At 42.7% G+C, this 14,917-nt stretch overlaps 1 protein-coding gene across 1 annotated transcript in view; it reads left to right on the top strand.

Moving 5' to 3' along the window:
- STAB2 (stabilin 2) overlaps positions 1-14,917 on the top strand; it is a 164,590-nt gene that overhangs the window by 45,798 nt on the left and 103,875 nt on the right. The window contains exons 9-15 of the mRNA XM_044226577.1: positions 1,564-1,697; positions 7,755-7,888; positions 9,584-9,666; positions 11,033-11,182; positions 12,583-12,726; positions 13,269-13,325; positions 13,479-13,604. Of these exons, the coding sequence (XP_044082512.1) occupies positions 1,564-1,697; positions 7,755-7,888; positions 9,584-9,666; positions 11,033-11,182; positions 12,583-12,726; positions 13,269-13,325; positions 13,479-13,604 (828 nt within the window). The remainder of the gene's footprint in view (positions 1-1,563; positions 1,698-7,754; positions 7,889-9,583; positions 9,667-11,032; positions 11,183-12,582; positions 12,727-13,268; positions 13,326-13,478; positions 13,605-14,917) is intronic.

Below are 14,917 nucleotides of genomic sequence, written 5' to 3'. Positions count from 1 at the left end.
AAGCTAAAACCGTGCCATGGGTATCACTTGACTGCTAGGTTCTCCGACTTTTCCCTTTCGATGCTCAGCTTGAGGTTCCTCTCCCATTAGACCTCCCTGGGCTCAGGGCTAACCTCAATGTGTTCCCCTCCCCAGTCCATCCTCTGAACTCACACTTTCCCAGCCCCACCCCAGGGAAAACTAACTGTCCTACATTCTCTTGTGTCCTGCTCCTCAATGGCAATTGACAAAATATATACACAACTCAAATCAGTTTAACAAATTAACTATTAACCACGTCTTGGGTGAATATGTCATCGACTTTCACTTACAATCCTCTATTCTCTCTCATATCCTTTCAAGGTGAGAGAGGACTCTTAGAACCAAAAATATTCTTTCCCAAAGAGATGAGCCCTGATAAAATGTCTAGGCAGCCCTGACAGGTAGTAGGGAGCAATGAGGCTATTCTGGGATGAGACCCTGTCCCTCTAAATCACATCATGGCCTTGACTGGTGAAAAACAGCCAGGTCTAGAGATCTTTGCTGAAGAATCCAGTTGAAAGAGCCCTTTCACCAATACCTCATTCTTCCACCGACTATTTAGTGGGTGCCCACTGAGTCCATAACTGCGCATCAAGCTCAGCAGAGGACATATCTCTGTACAGTAGGATATTGCTGCCCTGGAAAGAGGAAAGTCTACAGGTCCTGGCCCAACCAGTCATGTGTCCCCAGCAATCCAATTGCCCCATGGCAATGCTCCAGGAGTTCCCTGTAGAGAAATGACCCAATCTCATCTTCAGGGAAAAATGTATATTACATGCTCTTTCTGCTCTCCATGTCTGAGAAAGGTTTGGAAAGAAATTCAAGGAGTTGAGCCTCCATCCTCAAAATGAGAGCCCTTATGGGAAAAGCCACATTATACTCTGAGAGAGGTCCCAGAACCTTGGAAGTGAGATTAAAAATAAACTTTATCTCTCAAAACTGGGGCCCAAGGCAGATTTTCAAGTCTTAGAAATCCCCATTATTCACACAGCAGCAGGGCATTCATTACTCCCACTATTCCAGAGTGGGGTTCCTCAACTTTGACATCACCAGCATTTTGGACTGGATAATCCTTTGTTGTGAGGGTTGTCCATGCATTGTAGGATGGTTAGCAGCATCCTTGACCTCTGGCGACCCTGTCCCCTATCTCCTGTTGTGAGAATCAGAAACTTCTGGAGATATTGCCCAATGTCAGGTTGAGATTCCCAGTTGAAAACCACTCTTTTGGAGCATCTGAGCATCATATCTCTTATCTGAGCCTTATCTCTACTCACCTGCAGGTATTCTAAAGCCAGAAATTATGGATCTAGAAAGGCCTAGGGTTAGGAAACAAGAAATCTAAAAAGGTAAACTTTACCACAAAGTGTCATTTCCCAATGGGTGACTCCCAATTCCAAATACTTTGACAAATTTTTAATTGAAGTCCGCACCTTGGACCTACCCCAAGTTGGTTCTTATGGCAGAATACAGATAGACTAAAGAAGGGTGTCAGCTTCCGTGACTAACGAGAACCCTTTGTTTTTCTCTCCCTGTCTTCTGAAGTCTCACTGTGAGTGTAAAGAACATTACCACAATTATGTCCCTGGAGTGGGGTGCAGCATAATCAATGTCTGTGAGTCTAACAACCCCTGTCACAGGAATGCTAACTGCACTACCATCGCACCAGGCCAACCCAAGTAAGTCTGTTCGGTTCTCCCACCTTCTTTCCAAGTAGTGGCTAGTCAATGCTGTAAGCTCCTCAAAGGGCAGGAAATGTGTCTTACTCAGTCTTGTACCCACCATACCCCCATCTAGCAGGATGTGAGATACCCAATACATCTTTCTTTAATCGCTGAATCATTCCACAATTGTTTCCTTTGTAATGACCATTAGAACACGTTGAGATACTGCCGTGGACTGATAACTGGGTAGTAAGTAGTCAGAGCGTGGGAGAAGGAAACCACCGTAGCTGGGAAAACAAAGGTCTGCTGTGATGACAGGCGTTTGACCTCTAATGTATATGCCTGTTTCCTCATTCATAAAATATTGTTTGCTAGTGGTGCCAAACAAGACTGGGGAAGGTGAATAAACACCAGTCGTGTTTCCTGGACTCCAAGTTTTAAGAGAAGGGACTTACCGAGAGTAAAAATATTTGTGTGAAAACTCCTGAGGCAAACACAGCTTGTGTGGTGGTATTTAGAGGTGAAGGACCTGGATCCTAGTCTCAGGACTGGTATCTACCAGCTGAATGACCTTGGCAAAGTAACCACATATCCCTGGTCTTAGGTTCTCCATGTATGAAATGAGCACAGCGATGTCCACTCACTATGTTGTGAACATTCCTGAGAGAATGCTCTAGAAATTACTATACAGGTGTATTATGTTTTCATTAGTGGGTGAACTGAGGCTAGAACCCCAGTCTTTGACTCCCAGATCAAGGCTTCTACCTCTGTATCACTTCCTATTCTTATTATCATCAGCATCTGTGAAGGACTCACGGCCACTATGAGCTCAAAGCCATAGTAGACATTGAACCGTGTGATAACTAACCAGTTTTTGTGTTTGCAGAGCTCCTTTTCATCTGCTTTGAAGTTTATTTTTATAGTTGGGTCTCGAATGTATGGATATGCCCCAACAGGTTTTAGGATTGCCATGTTTTATTGTTAAGTAAGTAGATATGTACTCCCTGTGGGTAGTCAAGAGAGCTTGGACATCAGAACACCTGGGTTCAAGTCCCAGCTCTGCCATTTACCTTCACCTCTGAATTACATTTTCTCCGTCATAAAAGGAGTTGTACCTCCCACCAGACTTGTGATGAGGAGTACAAGAGTATATACTCAACAGTCTCAGAGCAGAACCTGGCATATAGAAATCACTCCGCACGTGTGCATGCACACAGCAACACACCACAATTGTGCATCTAGGCACATCTGCACCCAACACACATGTGTGTACAGGTTACACACTCTTCGCCATCCTCTAAGAAAGTCTGAGTACAATTCTTTAAACACTTTCTCTCCTTTGTATTTGAGAGGATACAATAAAAAATGAAACGGAGGAATATCAGAATCATGTAAGTGATATTAAAGCTTGTGTTTAGAATATCAGTGGGGTTACCACTTGATCCCGTTGATCACCCTCCCCCAAAAATGGGCTGTCTGGGAAGGCTGGAAAGAGGATGAAGTTAAAGCTTGGCTATGTTACACTGATGAAATGTGGGGCCATCACTAACTTAGTGCAGATAATTTAGTTTACCTTGGGTAAGATTGATTTTGTTTACACCTCTTCAATACGGCAAGGAGCTTATGCAGAATATTCAAAATCATATTGTGTTAGTCCCAAAGGTCCACCCAATAAAGAAGAATGGGCTCAAACATGGGCTCTCTCACTCATCATTGCAGTGACATTGGACAAGCCATGTAAGTTTTCCTTCACCCAACAATTCCACCAGAGACCAAGAGCATCTCCTTAGGAAGAAGAGCGTTGACCCTTATAAGCATCCTTTTAAACTATCAGCTCCACGTTAATTATTACTAAGAAGAAAAAATAGCTTCCTGCTCTGCCCTGGACATTACACTTAGAGCATCCCATTCTGGCCCTCCACCAGCTACACCAGGGCATGCAGTCGAAGAAATAAGGGGACAGGCTCTACCAGGGCCTAGCTCCCCTCATAGACCATGCTCACATACCTCTGCCTAAATGCCTCCAGACCAGCTTCCAGGACCTGTGCAAGCTTTTCCTAATATGATTCTCCCCAGGGCATGGCCAAGAGTTGTTTGTGGAGGGTATGGATGAGAAACATGGTTTCCACCACTCTCATGACCATCCTCTTGGCTCTGGTTCCACCTTCCTACTCTTCTTGAATCATGCCATGACTTCCCAGCTCTATACACTTGCTCATGCTATTCTCCTGCTTAGACATCATTCCCTCCTCACCTCCTCCAAGTCAGGCTAGCATACTGATACTCACTGTTCATTGCCTCTCAGCCTTTTGGCTAAGATCAAGTGATCCTTCACTGTTTGGGTCAAGTGTCCCCACCTCTAGGATCTCTTCCCTGTCCTCCCAGCCCACTCAGCATCCCCCTGGGCTCCCTGGAATGCTTCGGTATATAGTACATGCTTAGTTCAGTGGTGATGAGCACAAATACTGTTGCCTACAGGTCGGGTGGTCTTGAAAAAGATACTTAATCTCTCTGTCCCACTGTTTCCTCATCTAAAATGGGTCCAAAACCAGAAGCCACCTCATAGGATTGTTGTACTAAAAAATATACCATAGTAAGGCCCCTACCAAGGTAACTGGAATAGTGGCTATTAATAGATATTAGCTATTAGTGTTACTGATCTCAATTTCCAATTAGAATGTAAGGTTCTGGGGGTCCATGTCTTAGTCATCTTTATTGCAACAACTCCTGTCACCCATTACAACAATGACTTGAGTGACACTTTGGGGGAACAAATGAATCAATAAAGGACTGAAATGAACAAGTAAACAAGAGAAGGAAGCAACTGTATTAAGTAACCCTATAATTTCACTAAATCTCATCCAGTGCTCTATGTAATTAATTCCATCCCATAACTTATAAAATGTGAATGGATGAGGGGTGTTTTTAGAGCAGTAAGACAGCAAGAGACCTTCACTCCTAATAAAGAAGCGATTTACAAAAGGGGGCCCTACTGTGAATGTGCCACGGCCTGCAGAGAGCCTTTAAGTCAGAAAACCATCTCATGAGATCTCAGACTCCAGACCAAGATTTTAAACAACAATAAAAATTATTTATATCCCACACATTCCATTCAGCAGTGTCACCATTAAAATGTGATTCTGCCATCCTGAGGCAAGATAAGTCAAGTCACTTTATACAAAACAGACTATTGGCCTCATAACAACTTAGGGAAATTTTAGAAACATACTTAGCGGTTTGTACAGGTTACTTATTTTGCTATTATCAGCTGCCTTCAAATGAATTGTATGTAATTTAGATCAAGGACTATAGTATCACTCTAAGGTTAGCAATCGTCCCTGGCCCGCACCCTGTGCTTCTCAAACTCACTGTCCTAGAGCACAGGTCTTGCCGAGGAAGTTGATGTTTGAGTAGGAAGCTGTTATTTGACTGTATTAAGTAGACTATTGATTCACTGTTCGATCTACCTGAGTGATTCCTCATAACAAGGTTTCTCAAGCTCAGCACTACTGACCTTTGGGGCTGGAGAACACTTTGCTGTGGGGGCTGTCCCCTACATTGTAGGGTGTTCAGCAGCATCCTTGGTCCCCACCCACTAGTTGCCAGGGAGACCTTCACTTCTGTTCTTACAACCAAAAATATCTCCAGACATTCTCATATGTCCTCAGGGAACTCTGGTTGCTCTATGAAAAATTCCAAAACCTCAATTAGTAAATGATCTGCAAACCATCCATCTGGCCAGGAAACTCATAGGCATCCTAGAATTCTCTTCAGTGGTACTTTGTCTGAGGCCCTGTCCCTTATTTCTCCAGGCACAATTAGTCACTTCCTTCTCTGTGCTCCATAGCATCCTATTCAAGCCTCCATCGTGGCTCTTTCTAGAATTTCAGCTGTGTGATTATGGACTTTCTCTGCTCTACCCCAGCTCCCAACCCCCCCAGGACTGGCGCTATTGCCACCATCTCTACCATCACCATCATCATTGTCATCGTCATCAACATCATCATTATCATCTACCAAGAACTGAGCTTTTCTTATGTGTCTGTCACTGTGCCAGCCCTTCTGCATTATCTCTTCCACTGGCAACCCTAAAGGTATTAGTAAACGCATTTCATGGATGAGGAAACTGAGACTTCAGGAGGTCAAGTGGCTTTATCATGTTGCTCAAAATTGTTTGATTTCAGACCCATCTTCAGCATGTGAGACACTAAAAGGGCAAGATGTCCATTATCGTCACCTTTATAGCCCTCCTCCTTGGCAAGCTTCCTAGAATTAAGTAGATACTTGGTAAATAATCAGTTCTATAATTAGGCATCATCCCAAGTACTGGGACATAATGAGGAAGGAGTGGGAGGGAGGTTCTAGGAGAGCCTCCCATCCAGCAGAGGAGACAGCACCTCAGGAGCTCATTTTGGTGGAGAGGGTTGTGATGAACAAGGTACCCACGGGCTGTCAGGGCGAGTCAGGAGGCCAGGTAAGACTCCTTAGAGCAGGTCATGCTGAGCCAAGAGGTGAGGCCAGGAGACCATTCCTGGCAGGGCACACGGCCTGAGAAGGGCATCCCAGTCTCTAAAAAAGAAGGCAATTTGGGATTGTTGGAATTTGCACCATGCAGCAGAAAGGATACATAAGTAAATTCCCCCTTTGGGGGTCTTCCAGGCCATGCTAAGCACTCCGAACTTCTGTATGGAGTCCGTATCATTTTAAGCACAAAGGTGCCGGATTTCCCTTCTGGAGAGACCACTCAGAGGGTGGTGTGAAGGACTGATTTGAGGGGAAAGAAAGTAAGAGCAGAAAGGCCAGTTAGGAAGTCACCACAGCAGTGCAGGCAGAGGTAATAAAACTCTGAAATGTTTGTTCAGCAAACTTGTTGAAAATGTCTATTTGCCATGAGACCATATTTGGAAACACAGCTGGACTTAGGAGTGTATAACTGGCCTTTGGAAGCCTCTCATGAATGTGAGTCATGTCTGTGGTATGAATGGCTGCAGCCTCCCTTCAGCTCTCATCTCTGCAGTGCCCCTCTCCTACCTGGTCTTTGGTTCTCCACTTATCCCAGGATCCTGCGCAGTGTAGCCTTCCCAGGCACCTTGCCAGCTTCAGCCGGCTGTCAGCTCACCTTTGCTAGGTAGTAGTGGTGTGCTACAGCCAGGGCTTCCCAAGTTGCAAAAGCTGATGGTTAAATTTTCAGGATTTTGCAAGCTGGTTGACATCACACTGGTAGTTTGAGATTGGCTAAGGTGGGAGTACAACCCGTGGAAATTGGCAAAAGTCAAATAGCAGGGCTCTGCCCTACAGTCTCCCTCCTAGAAAGCTGGTTTTTAAACATTTACCAGCACACCAGGGCTAATGCACCTTTAAACCTCATCCCTAACTCCATTATTCTTTTTTTTTTTCTGGTGTTCCAAGATTCTTTGTTTATGCACCACTCCCAGTGCTCCATGCAATATATACCCTCCTTAGGGGCGCCTTGGTGGCTCAGTGGTTTAAAGCCTCTGCCTTCGGCTCAGGTCATGATCCCAGGGTCCTGGGATTGAGCCCCGCATCAGGCTCTCTGCTCAGCAGGGAGCCTGCTTCCTCCTCTCTCTCTCTCTGCCTGCCTCTCTGCCTACTTGTGATCTCTGTCTGTCAAATAAATAAATAAAATCTTAAAAAAAAAATACATAACTTCCTTAACACCCACCACCAGGCTCACCCATGTCCCCACCCGCTTCCCCTCCAAAACCCTCCGTTTGTTTCTCAGAGTCCACAGTCTCTCATGGTTTGTCTCCCCCTCCAATTTCCCCCAACTCACTTCTCCTCTCCTTTAGTCTTTTATGACACTATTGTATAAAATTTCTGCAAATATCATTATCTATATATTTATTCCAAATCAATTGCCCCTTATCATTCAACTGTTAATTACATACCTGCTCTGAACCGAGCCCTGCGCTAGATCATGACATTAACATGGGGCATAAATAAGCACATGATCCTTGCCCTTACTCACTCTCAAGTGAGGGAGTTGGACTGTAGGATCTCAACACTCAATGGCTCTAAGACCCTGAGAATGTGTTTCTACCCTCCCTGTAGATGCACTTGCCAGAAAGGTTATGTGGGTGATGGCTCAACATGTTATGGAAACATCATGGAGCGACTCAGAGAATTAAACACTGAACCTAGAGGAAAATGGCAAGGAAAGCTGACCTCTTTCATCTCACTCCTGGGTACGTAACTATGGGTGCAGGTTTCCACATAAAGGGCAGCCATCTGCCAGGTAAAGCATCTTCAAGACAGAGTCATCCAGAAAGGGGTAGGCAGGGGAGGAATCTATTGGAATTGGCCTTCCTTCAGAGACATCATGCAGGTGAAAAAGAAAGAACAGGCTGCTGTTTCCAAGGAGATAAGGAGTTAGTGCCAAGAGGTCCAGCAGTGCCACATTAGTAGGCAGAATGCTGACGACAGGGTGCTGGGCTCACTATAGATTAACAAGTAGGGAACAATGAGAGAGGGCAGCTATTGATACGAAGATGGAGACCATCCTCTTTCCCTTGACCTTATGAGTCCTCCACGTGTGAAGCAAGGTTGGCAGATAATACTGGGAACAGAGAGTGACTAAAACTTGGGAGTGTATCCATGTTCCACAGTGCTACTGAGTTTTGAGAATAGTTGGTGTGACCTTCTCACACACACAGCTGGATGTTCAGCATCGTTGCCCTTCCCCCTCTCCAACCACTAATTCTCTGCATTGGCACCTGTTCTCCCAGCCTCTCAGTCAAGGTGACAATCTAAAATGCCCTCATCATTTCCAATTACCCTCCAGTAATTGGAAGGTATTACCCAATACCCCCTTGAGAACAAATTATTATAGCTGATTACAGCATAGCTGATACAGCATTGGGCAAGACTTTCAATAAGATAAAAATTTGACCAATCAACAGAAAGTAAAACACAAATTTGACCAATCAACAGAAGCCTTAAAATATCAGTATCAAGAATTTGCCAGTCACCAAAAAATGATCTCGCAGAAAGAGCACTGATAGAGAATGGATCAATGCCATGTTGTTGGCATAAATATGTAGTTAATGCATTAGGTTAACATTAGAATTAACATAGGTTCTTAACATACAGTCTGCACAAATGACCTCTTTCCAAGGCCAGACATCCTACAGGGAGTCATTTGTGGCATGCTTCTGGCTTCTTATAACCCTCCTCTGAGAACTCAGACTATCAAATAACAGACAGGGGTGACCGAGTGTCCTTTGCAGACTCTGCTCTCAAACATTTCCCTGGACAAACTCCCCGTCGACCTTCCACCCATTTATGAAATGCTGGTCCACATTGTCTGCTATGTGACAGACCAGAGCCCTCCCTGCTGTCTCAGGTTCTCCAGGAGAATGGAAACAGGACCAGCTACATAACTTGCAGGACACCATGCAAAATGACAAGATGGAGTCCTTGGCTCAAAAATTAATGAACATTTCAAGGTGACCACAGCAGAGTATTAAATCAACCATGAGGCTCTTCTGAGTTGGCCTTGAATAAAACAAAGCTGTGTCTTTGCTCACTGTGATGGCAAACAGCAGAGAAAGTCAGGCACTGGGTCAGGGTCATGCTGGGATTGACTGAGGATTTTGTCACATGACCCTCACAGAAGGTCTTATCCCAGGCTCTCCTTGAAGTCACACTGTGGCTGCAAGAAAAACCACTCGGTTATGTAGATGCTTCTGGGGCCATGACATCATGATGCCTTGCTTTCTCAGAGCTTCCCAGTTTCCCAAGGGTCACACATACCAATTAGAAGAGAAGAGTTCTTAAGTCAAAGGACCTAAATGGACCATGAGGACCATTGCTTGATTTTACTCTTCACGTACCACTGATTCATTTGGTGTTTTCTTTATTTATGTATTTCTATTCCTAAGACAAAGCCTATGCCTGGCCACTGAGTGAACTGGGACCATTCACTGTGCTTTTGCCCACAGACAAGGGACTGAAAGGATTAAATGTAAGTATTTAAAATAAAGTAGGAAGCCGCTATTAAAATTAAATCTACTGTGATTAGGATGGTGATTTAGAGGGGGGCAGCAAACTTTTAATGAAATATAACACCCTTACAGAAAGTATACAGATTGTAAGTGCACAATTCAATGCAGTGTCACAGAGTGAATGTACTTGTGTATCCAGCAAAACCATTACCAGCTCCCTAGAGGGCCCACGAATGCCTCCTTCCAATCATGACCCATTCAAGGGTAATGACTGAGGGATCTTAAGGGTAGTCATTTGATAAATAGGATTTGTATAATGCAAAACTGCTTAATTCCTGTGAGAAGAATTAACCTAATATATTGACTATATTTGTTTCTTTAAAATCATCATAAGTGATGGGGTGCCTGGATGGCTCAGTCGATTAGGCATCTGACTCTTGATCTCAGCTCAGGTCTTGATCTTAGGGCCGTGAGTTCCAGCCCCATGTCGGGCTCAATGCTGGGTATGGAGCCTACTTTTTAAAAAAAAATCGTAGATGATAAAAGTGATAGAGGAGAGTAGGAGAGCACAGTAGTCTTCCCTGTGAGCAGCTGCTGTCTGAAGTGGTATCATGCAGTGGAAATAAAACTCATGGTGCCTGGTGGACGCATCCTGTCGTGATGGTGTTAACGAAATTGTTACATTTGGTTGAATGGAGATAATGGACATATTGATGTGTATAAAAGTGGTTTCTCTTAATCCAAGATATTTTGTGATAATGATTTTTCCTGCATTGAATAAAAACCCAGGAAGTTCCAGACCCCCCTCACCCTAATATGCTATCACTGTTGGATAATCTGAGGTGAATCAACCATTAGATTTCAGAAAGAGCCTCACATCTCTCCTATAGGGGAGAACTCACAAATATTGAATGTCTCTCATGAGGTACTTTGCATGAGGTCTCTTGTTTACTATGTAGATTATTTAACACAAATTAATTAAAAGAATCTGTTGATTGGTTGCTGATGATATATAATACTGACAAAATGTAGATTTGATCCAGCAGATTTCAGTAATCCTAATTTTCCTGTTCAAAAGCTCCATGGATCTAGTCTGCACTTTCTTTTCACATAACTTCTTGTTTCATCCACATCCGCTCCCTGGGTTCAAGCTGATTCCTGGATGCCTGCACCTTCCTCACTCTTGGTAGTTTGAGAGGACGTTGAACACCACCTCCCACCCTCTAGATTGTGCTCCCTGCCAAAGTCACCTGTGTCTGAAAGAGCCCAACCCCGAGTTATGGTGCCTTTGCATTGATGTCTTTGATTGATTCATGTATCCCTCACAACCTCATTTTGTCCTTCCAACACCAGTGGAAATTGAAAGAACTGGCTCTCTTTCTTCAGATCAAAGAGCTCTTGATGGATAAGGAGGCTGCTCAGTACTTCGTGAAACTCCACATAATTGCTGGGCAGATGAACACCCAACGTATGAATAACACAGACACTTTCTACACCTTGACTGGAAAGTCAGGAGAAATCTTCAGTGGTGATAACGTAAGGCTCTCTCTGATTTTCACTTCCAGAACAAAAGTGTCCCCTGAGCCAGTGCCCACAGTCAAACCTATCTGTGGTTGGGCTCCTGAAGGTTATAAAGAACTTCCTTCCTTATTCCTTGTTTGCCAAAGCACTTCCCTATGAGGGAAGAAGCAGAGAGAAACACTGGGAAGGATCGGGCAGATGGGATCTGTTTTGGAAAGGGGATTAGAAATATTTTGCTCTGGTCTGAATTCATCTCCAAAGGAAGGTCATTCAGGTGCCAGCAAGAAGAAGATTTGCAGTAAACCTCTTTCCTGGCAGCACCAGCACACAGCCAGATCCGCATCCCCCTTGCAAAAGGAAATGGATTGTTTGTTTTAGGTTGCTGGAGTTTATCCATCCTCAGCAAACCTAGCATTCCATCTCTCCTAATGCTGTTAGTTCTGTTCCATTGTTTAAGTAGAACTACCTTCCTCCCCTCTCACAAATAACTCTTACTCTGACTTCACTGAGCCAGAGGGAACATGATCAATAGACAAAACGTGATGTATGGTTTATGGCCTATATTGTTGCATTTCACCAAATAATCAGTAGTTGTTAGATTATTGAGTACTTACTCTATACAAAGGACTGAGATGAACTTTTATTTATGTTACATAAGACTTGCAAAACTCAGTAAAGGTGATTTTCAAGTGGGAAAACTGAGACATCACAAGTAAGGGCCAAAGCCAGGATTCAAATGCAGATCTCCTTGACTCCAAGACCTGAATCATTAACCAGTATGTTGTACTGTGTGTGTGAGGATTAGAGAATGGATGGGTGGGTGGTTGGATGGATAGGTGGATGGATGGATGTATGAATGGATGGACAATTGATAGATATCAGACCAATGGATGAAAATGTATCTTCTTTTCTCACAGGGACATTCTTTCACCAATTCATTCATTCATGCACTCATTCACTCACTCGTTCATTTACTCATTCAACATGTATTTATTATCGGTAGATTTAAGAGCCACATGAAAGGAGGGAATTAGCTTCAGTCATTTATATAACAAAAAATTTTTCTTTTGTGCCTTGTCCACACAACACACTAAAGTAGGTGATAAGTTTACAGTAAAAATTGAATCATTTTGCCGTTTCTGACCTTGCAGTCTATTTGGGGAGACTTATGATTCCTATTCACATTTAGCAATCCCTGGTAGTCATCGGTGATTTCACACGTTACCTCATTTGAACTTAATGAATGAAAGACCTGTGAAGTCAAGCAAGCAAATGACACCTTTCCCATTTTGGGTTAAGTGACTTATCGAAAATCATATAGCCAATAAATGACAGAACCCAAGGACTCAGTACTTCTAATCCAACACTTCTTCAAGGATACCACATTAATTTAATCTTTTTTCTTGGTGATTTAGGACAATCAACTAAAGCTTAAACTCTATGGAGGCAAAAATAAAGTACAAATTATACAGGGAGACATAGTTGCTTCCAATGGGCTCCTGCACATCCTCGACAGAGCCATGGACAAGATGGCACCCACATTTGAGAGCAACACTGAGGTGAGTGTTTCAGGTAAAAGTTAGGTCAACCCAAATCCATCTTTCTTTGTTCCCTGGAGAGTCATATCAAAGAAGAAAATGCATGTCAACACTATGTGCTTGTCCTTCATCTTTACTAGGACCCTAACCATGGGGAAAAAGGGATAATTTCTGTCTTCAATAGAATTCTGCCAACAGAAAGAAAAACATGCATTAGGTGTTGCATTGGGTGTTGTAAAGATCTCAATTTTATTACCTCTTTTATGGCCACATATGAAGATTCAGTCCAGTGACCAGTTGTCATGAACAATTATCCTTTATGGAGCAGGGCAGTCCTCACTGTGATAAAAATTTATTTCTTTTGACTCATTTGATAATGAATGCCCAAACATGCAGAACATGCAGATCTGAACCACTAATTCCATGATAATAGGAAACATTTCTATTTTGAGTTGCAGTTGACCAGGATCTTTCCTATCAACATTTCTACATAAACTCTGCATGGACCTTTTATGTTGGAGTGTCTATATCCTAAACCACCTATCTCTTGTCATGATTTTTAGGAAACTATAATGACAATGCTACAACCAAGATACAGCAAGTTCAGATCTTTGTTAGGGGTATGTACTTTTCATGAACTTCTGGAAAATGGTTTTATGTCCAGTCTTTTGTATAAGGAGCAGAGATGTTATTTATAAATATTTGCTAAGGAATGACTTCAAGTATTTGTCAGAGATAGGTTGCAGATATAAAATTTCATTCCTCAAATGCAGGAAACCAGTGTGGGACATGCCTTAGATGAAGATGGGACTGGTGGACCATACACCATTTTTGTTCCAAGTAATGAAGCGTTAAACAATATGAAGGATGGAACTCTTGATTACCTGCTTTCTCCAGAGGTATGACACCCTACTTACTCTGATGACATCATGAAGCCCATACAGACTTTTTCCAAGCTAGCGATGTGCAACAAGTGACACATGAATCACCATCTATCCTCCTAGGCCCCGCAAGACAGACATCATTAATCAATCACAGTCCTCAGGAACTATGGATGTAGCTCCAGTCTCCTAAGCAGAGATCCAAGTAGCCAGCCAGACTGAGCACAGGAAATGTAATCTATATGCAACTTCAGGTCTAAATAATTGGTTTGATTTTTTTCCTGGCTCTTCTAATATTTCTCAGTAGCAAAATCAATATTTTAAGTTCCCTATAATTTCTAAATCTACCTAGTAAATGAACTCTAAACTAGGCCATTCTGGGCCAGGTCTAGGCTAAATTTAAAAGAAGTAAATGTCACTTATTTGTGGAGCATAACAAATAGCATGGAGGACAAGGGGCGTTAGAGAGGAGTAGGGAATTTGGGTAAATTTGAAGGGGAGGTGAACCATGAGAGACTATGGACTCTGAAAAACAATCTGAGGGGTTTGAAGTTGGTGGGGTGGGAGGTTGGGGTACCAGGTGGTGGGTATTATAGAGGGCACGGCTTGCATGGAGCACTGGGTGTGGTGAAAAAATAATGAATAATGTTTTTCTGAAAATAAATAAATTGAAAAAAAATAAAAATTAAAAAAAAAAGAAGTAAATGTCAGTTAAGTGTCTGACTCTTGATCCAGTTCAGGTCTTAATCTTAGGGTCGTGAGTTCAAGTCCCATGTTGGGCTCCATGCTAGACATGGAGAATTCTTTTTTTTTTTTTTTTAAAGAAAAAGGAATAAATGTTATTTTTAAATGCCCCAGGCATTCCTTTCTATTGCTTTCATCTTTTTTCATAATAACTCTCTCCTTAAATACCATGAAGTCCTTCAGTTCTTTCATATTCTCTCTAGAAAAGAGATTTTTTTATTCCTTCACACAAGAGTATAAGTGACTGAAACCATTTAATGTTTCCTTTCCCAGAAATAACAGGTTTAAACCAAAGGGAAGAGTACCTAATTATGGACTTTTATTCATTAGAATGTCAAATGATGAAATTCTAGGAAGGGCCACAAGCTTTCCTCCAGTGCCCTGAAATCAAACTGCCATCTTGGCAATGAGGCAAGACTATCCATGACCTCAGGTGGATTGGTTCATTATAGAGAATGGAAGATCCAAATTTTTCAGGGTAGTGATTTCTAAACTTCAGTATACTTAAGAATCACCCTTAGAGTTTGTTAAGTAGGCAGCTTCACAATCCATACCCCCAAGCATTTTGATTTAGTTACACTTCCATG

The sequence above is a fragment of the Neovison vison genome, chromosome 12 (genome assembly GCF_020171115.1).
Source record: "Neovison vison isolate M4711 chromosome 12, ASM_NN_V1, whole genome shotgun sequence".
Taxonomy (NCBI): Eukaryota; Metazoa; Chordata; class Mammalia; order Carnivora; family Mustelidae; genus Neogale; species Neogale vison.
This window is presented reverse-complemented; position numbering and strand designations above follow the sequence as displayed.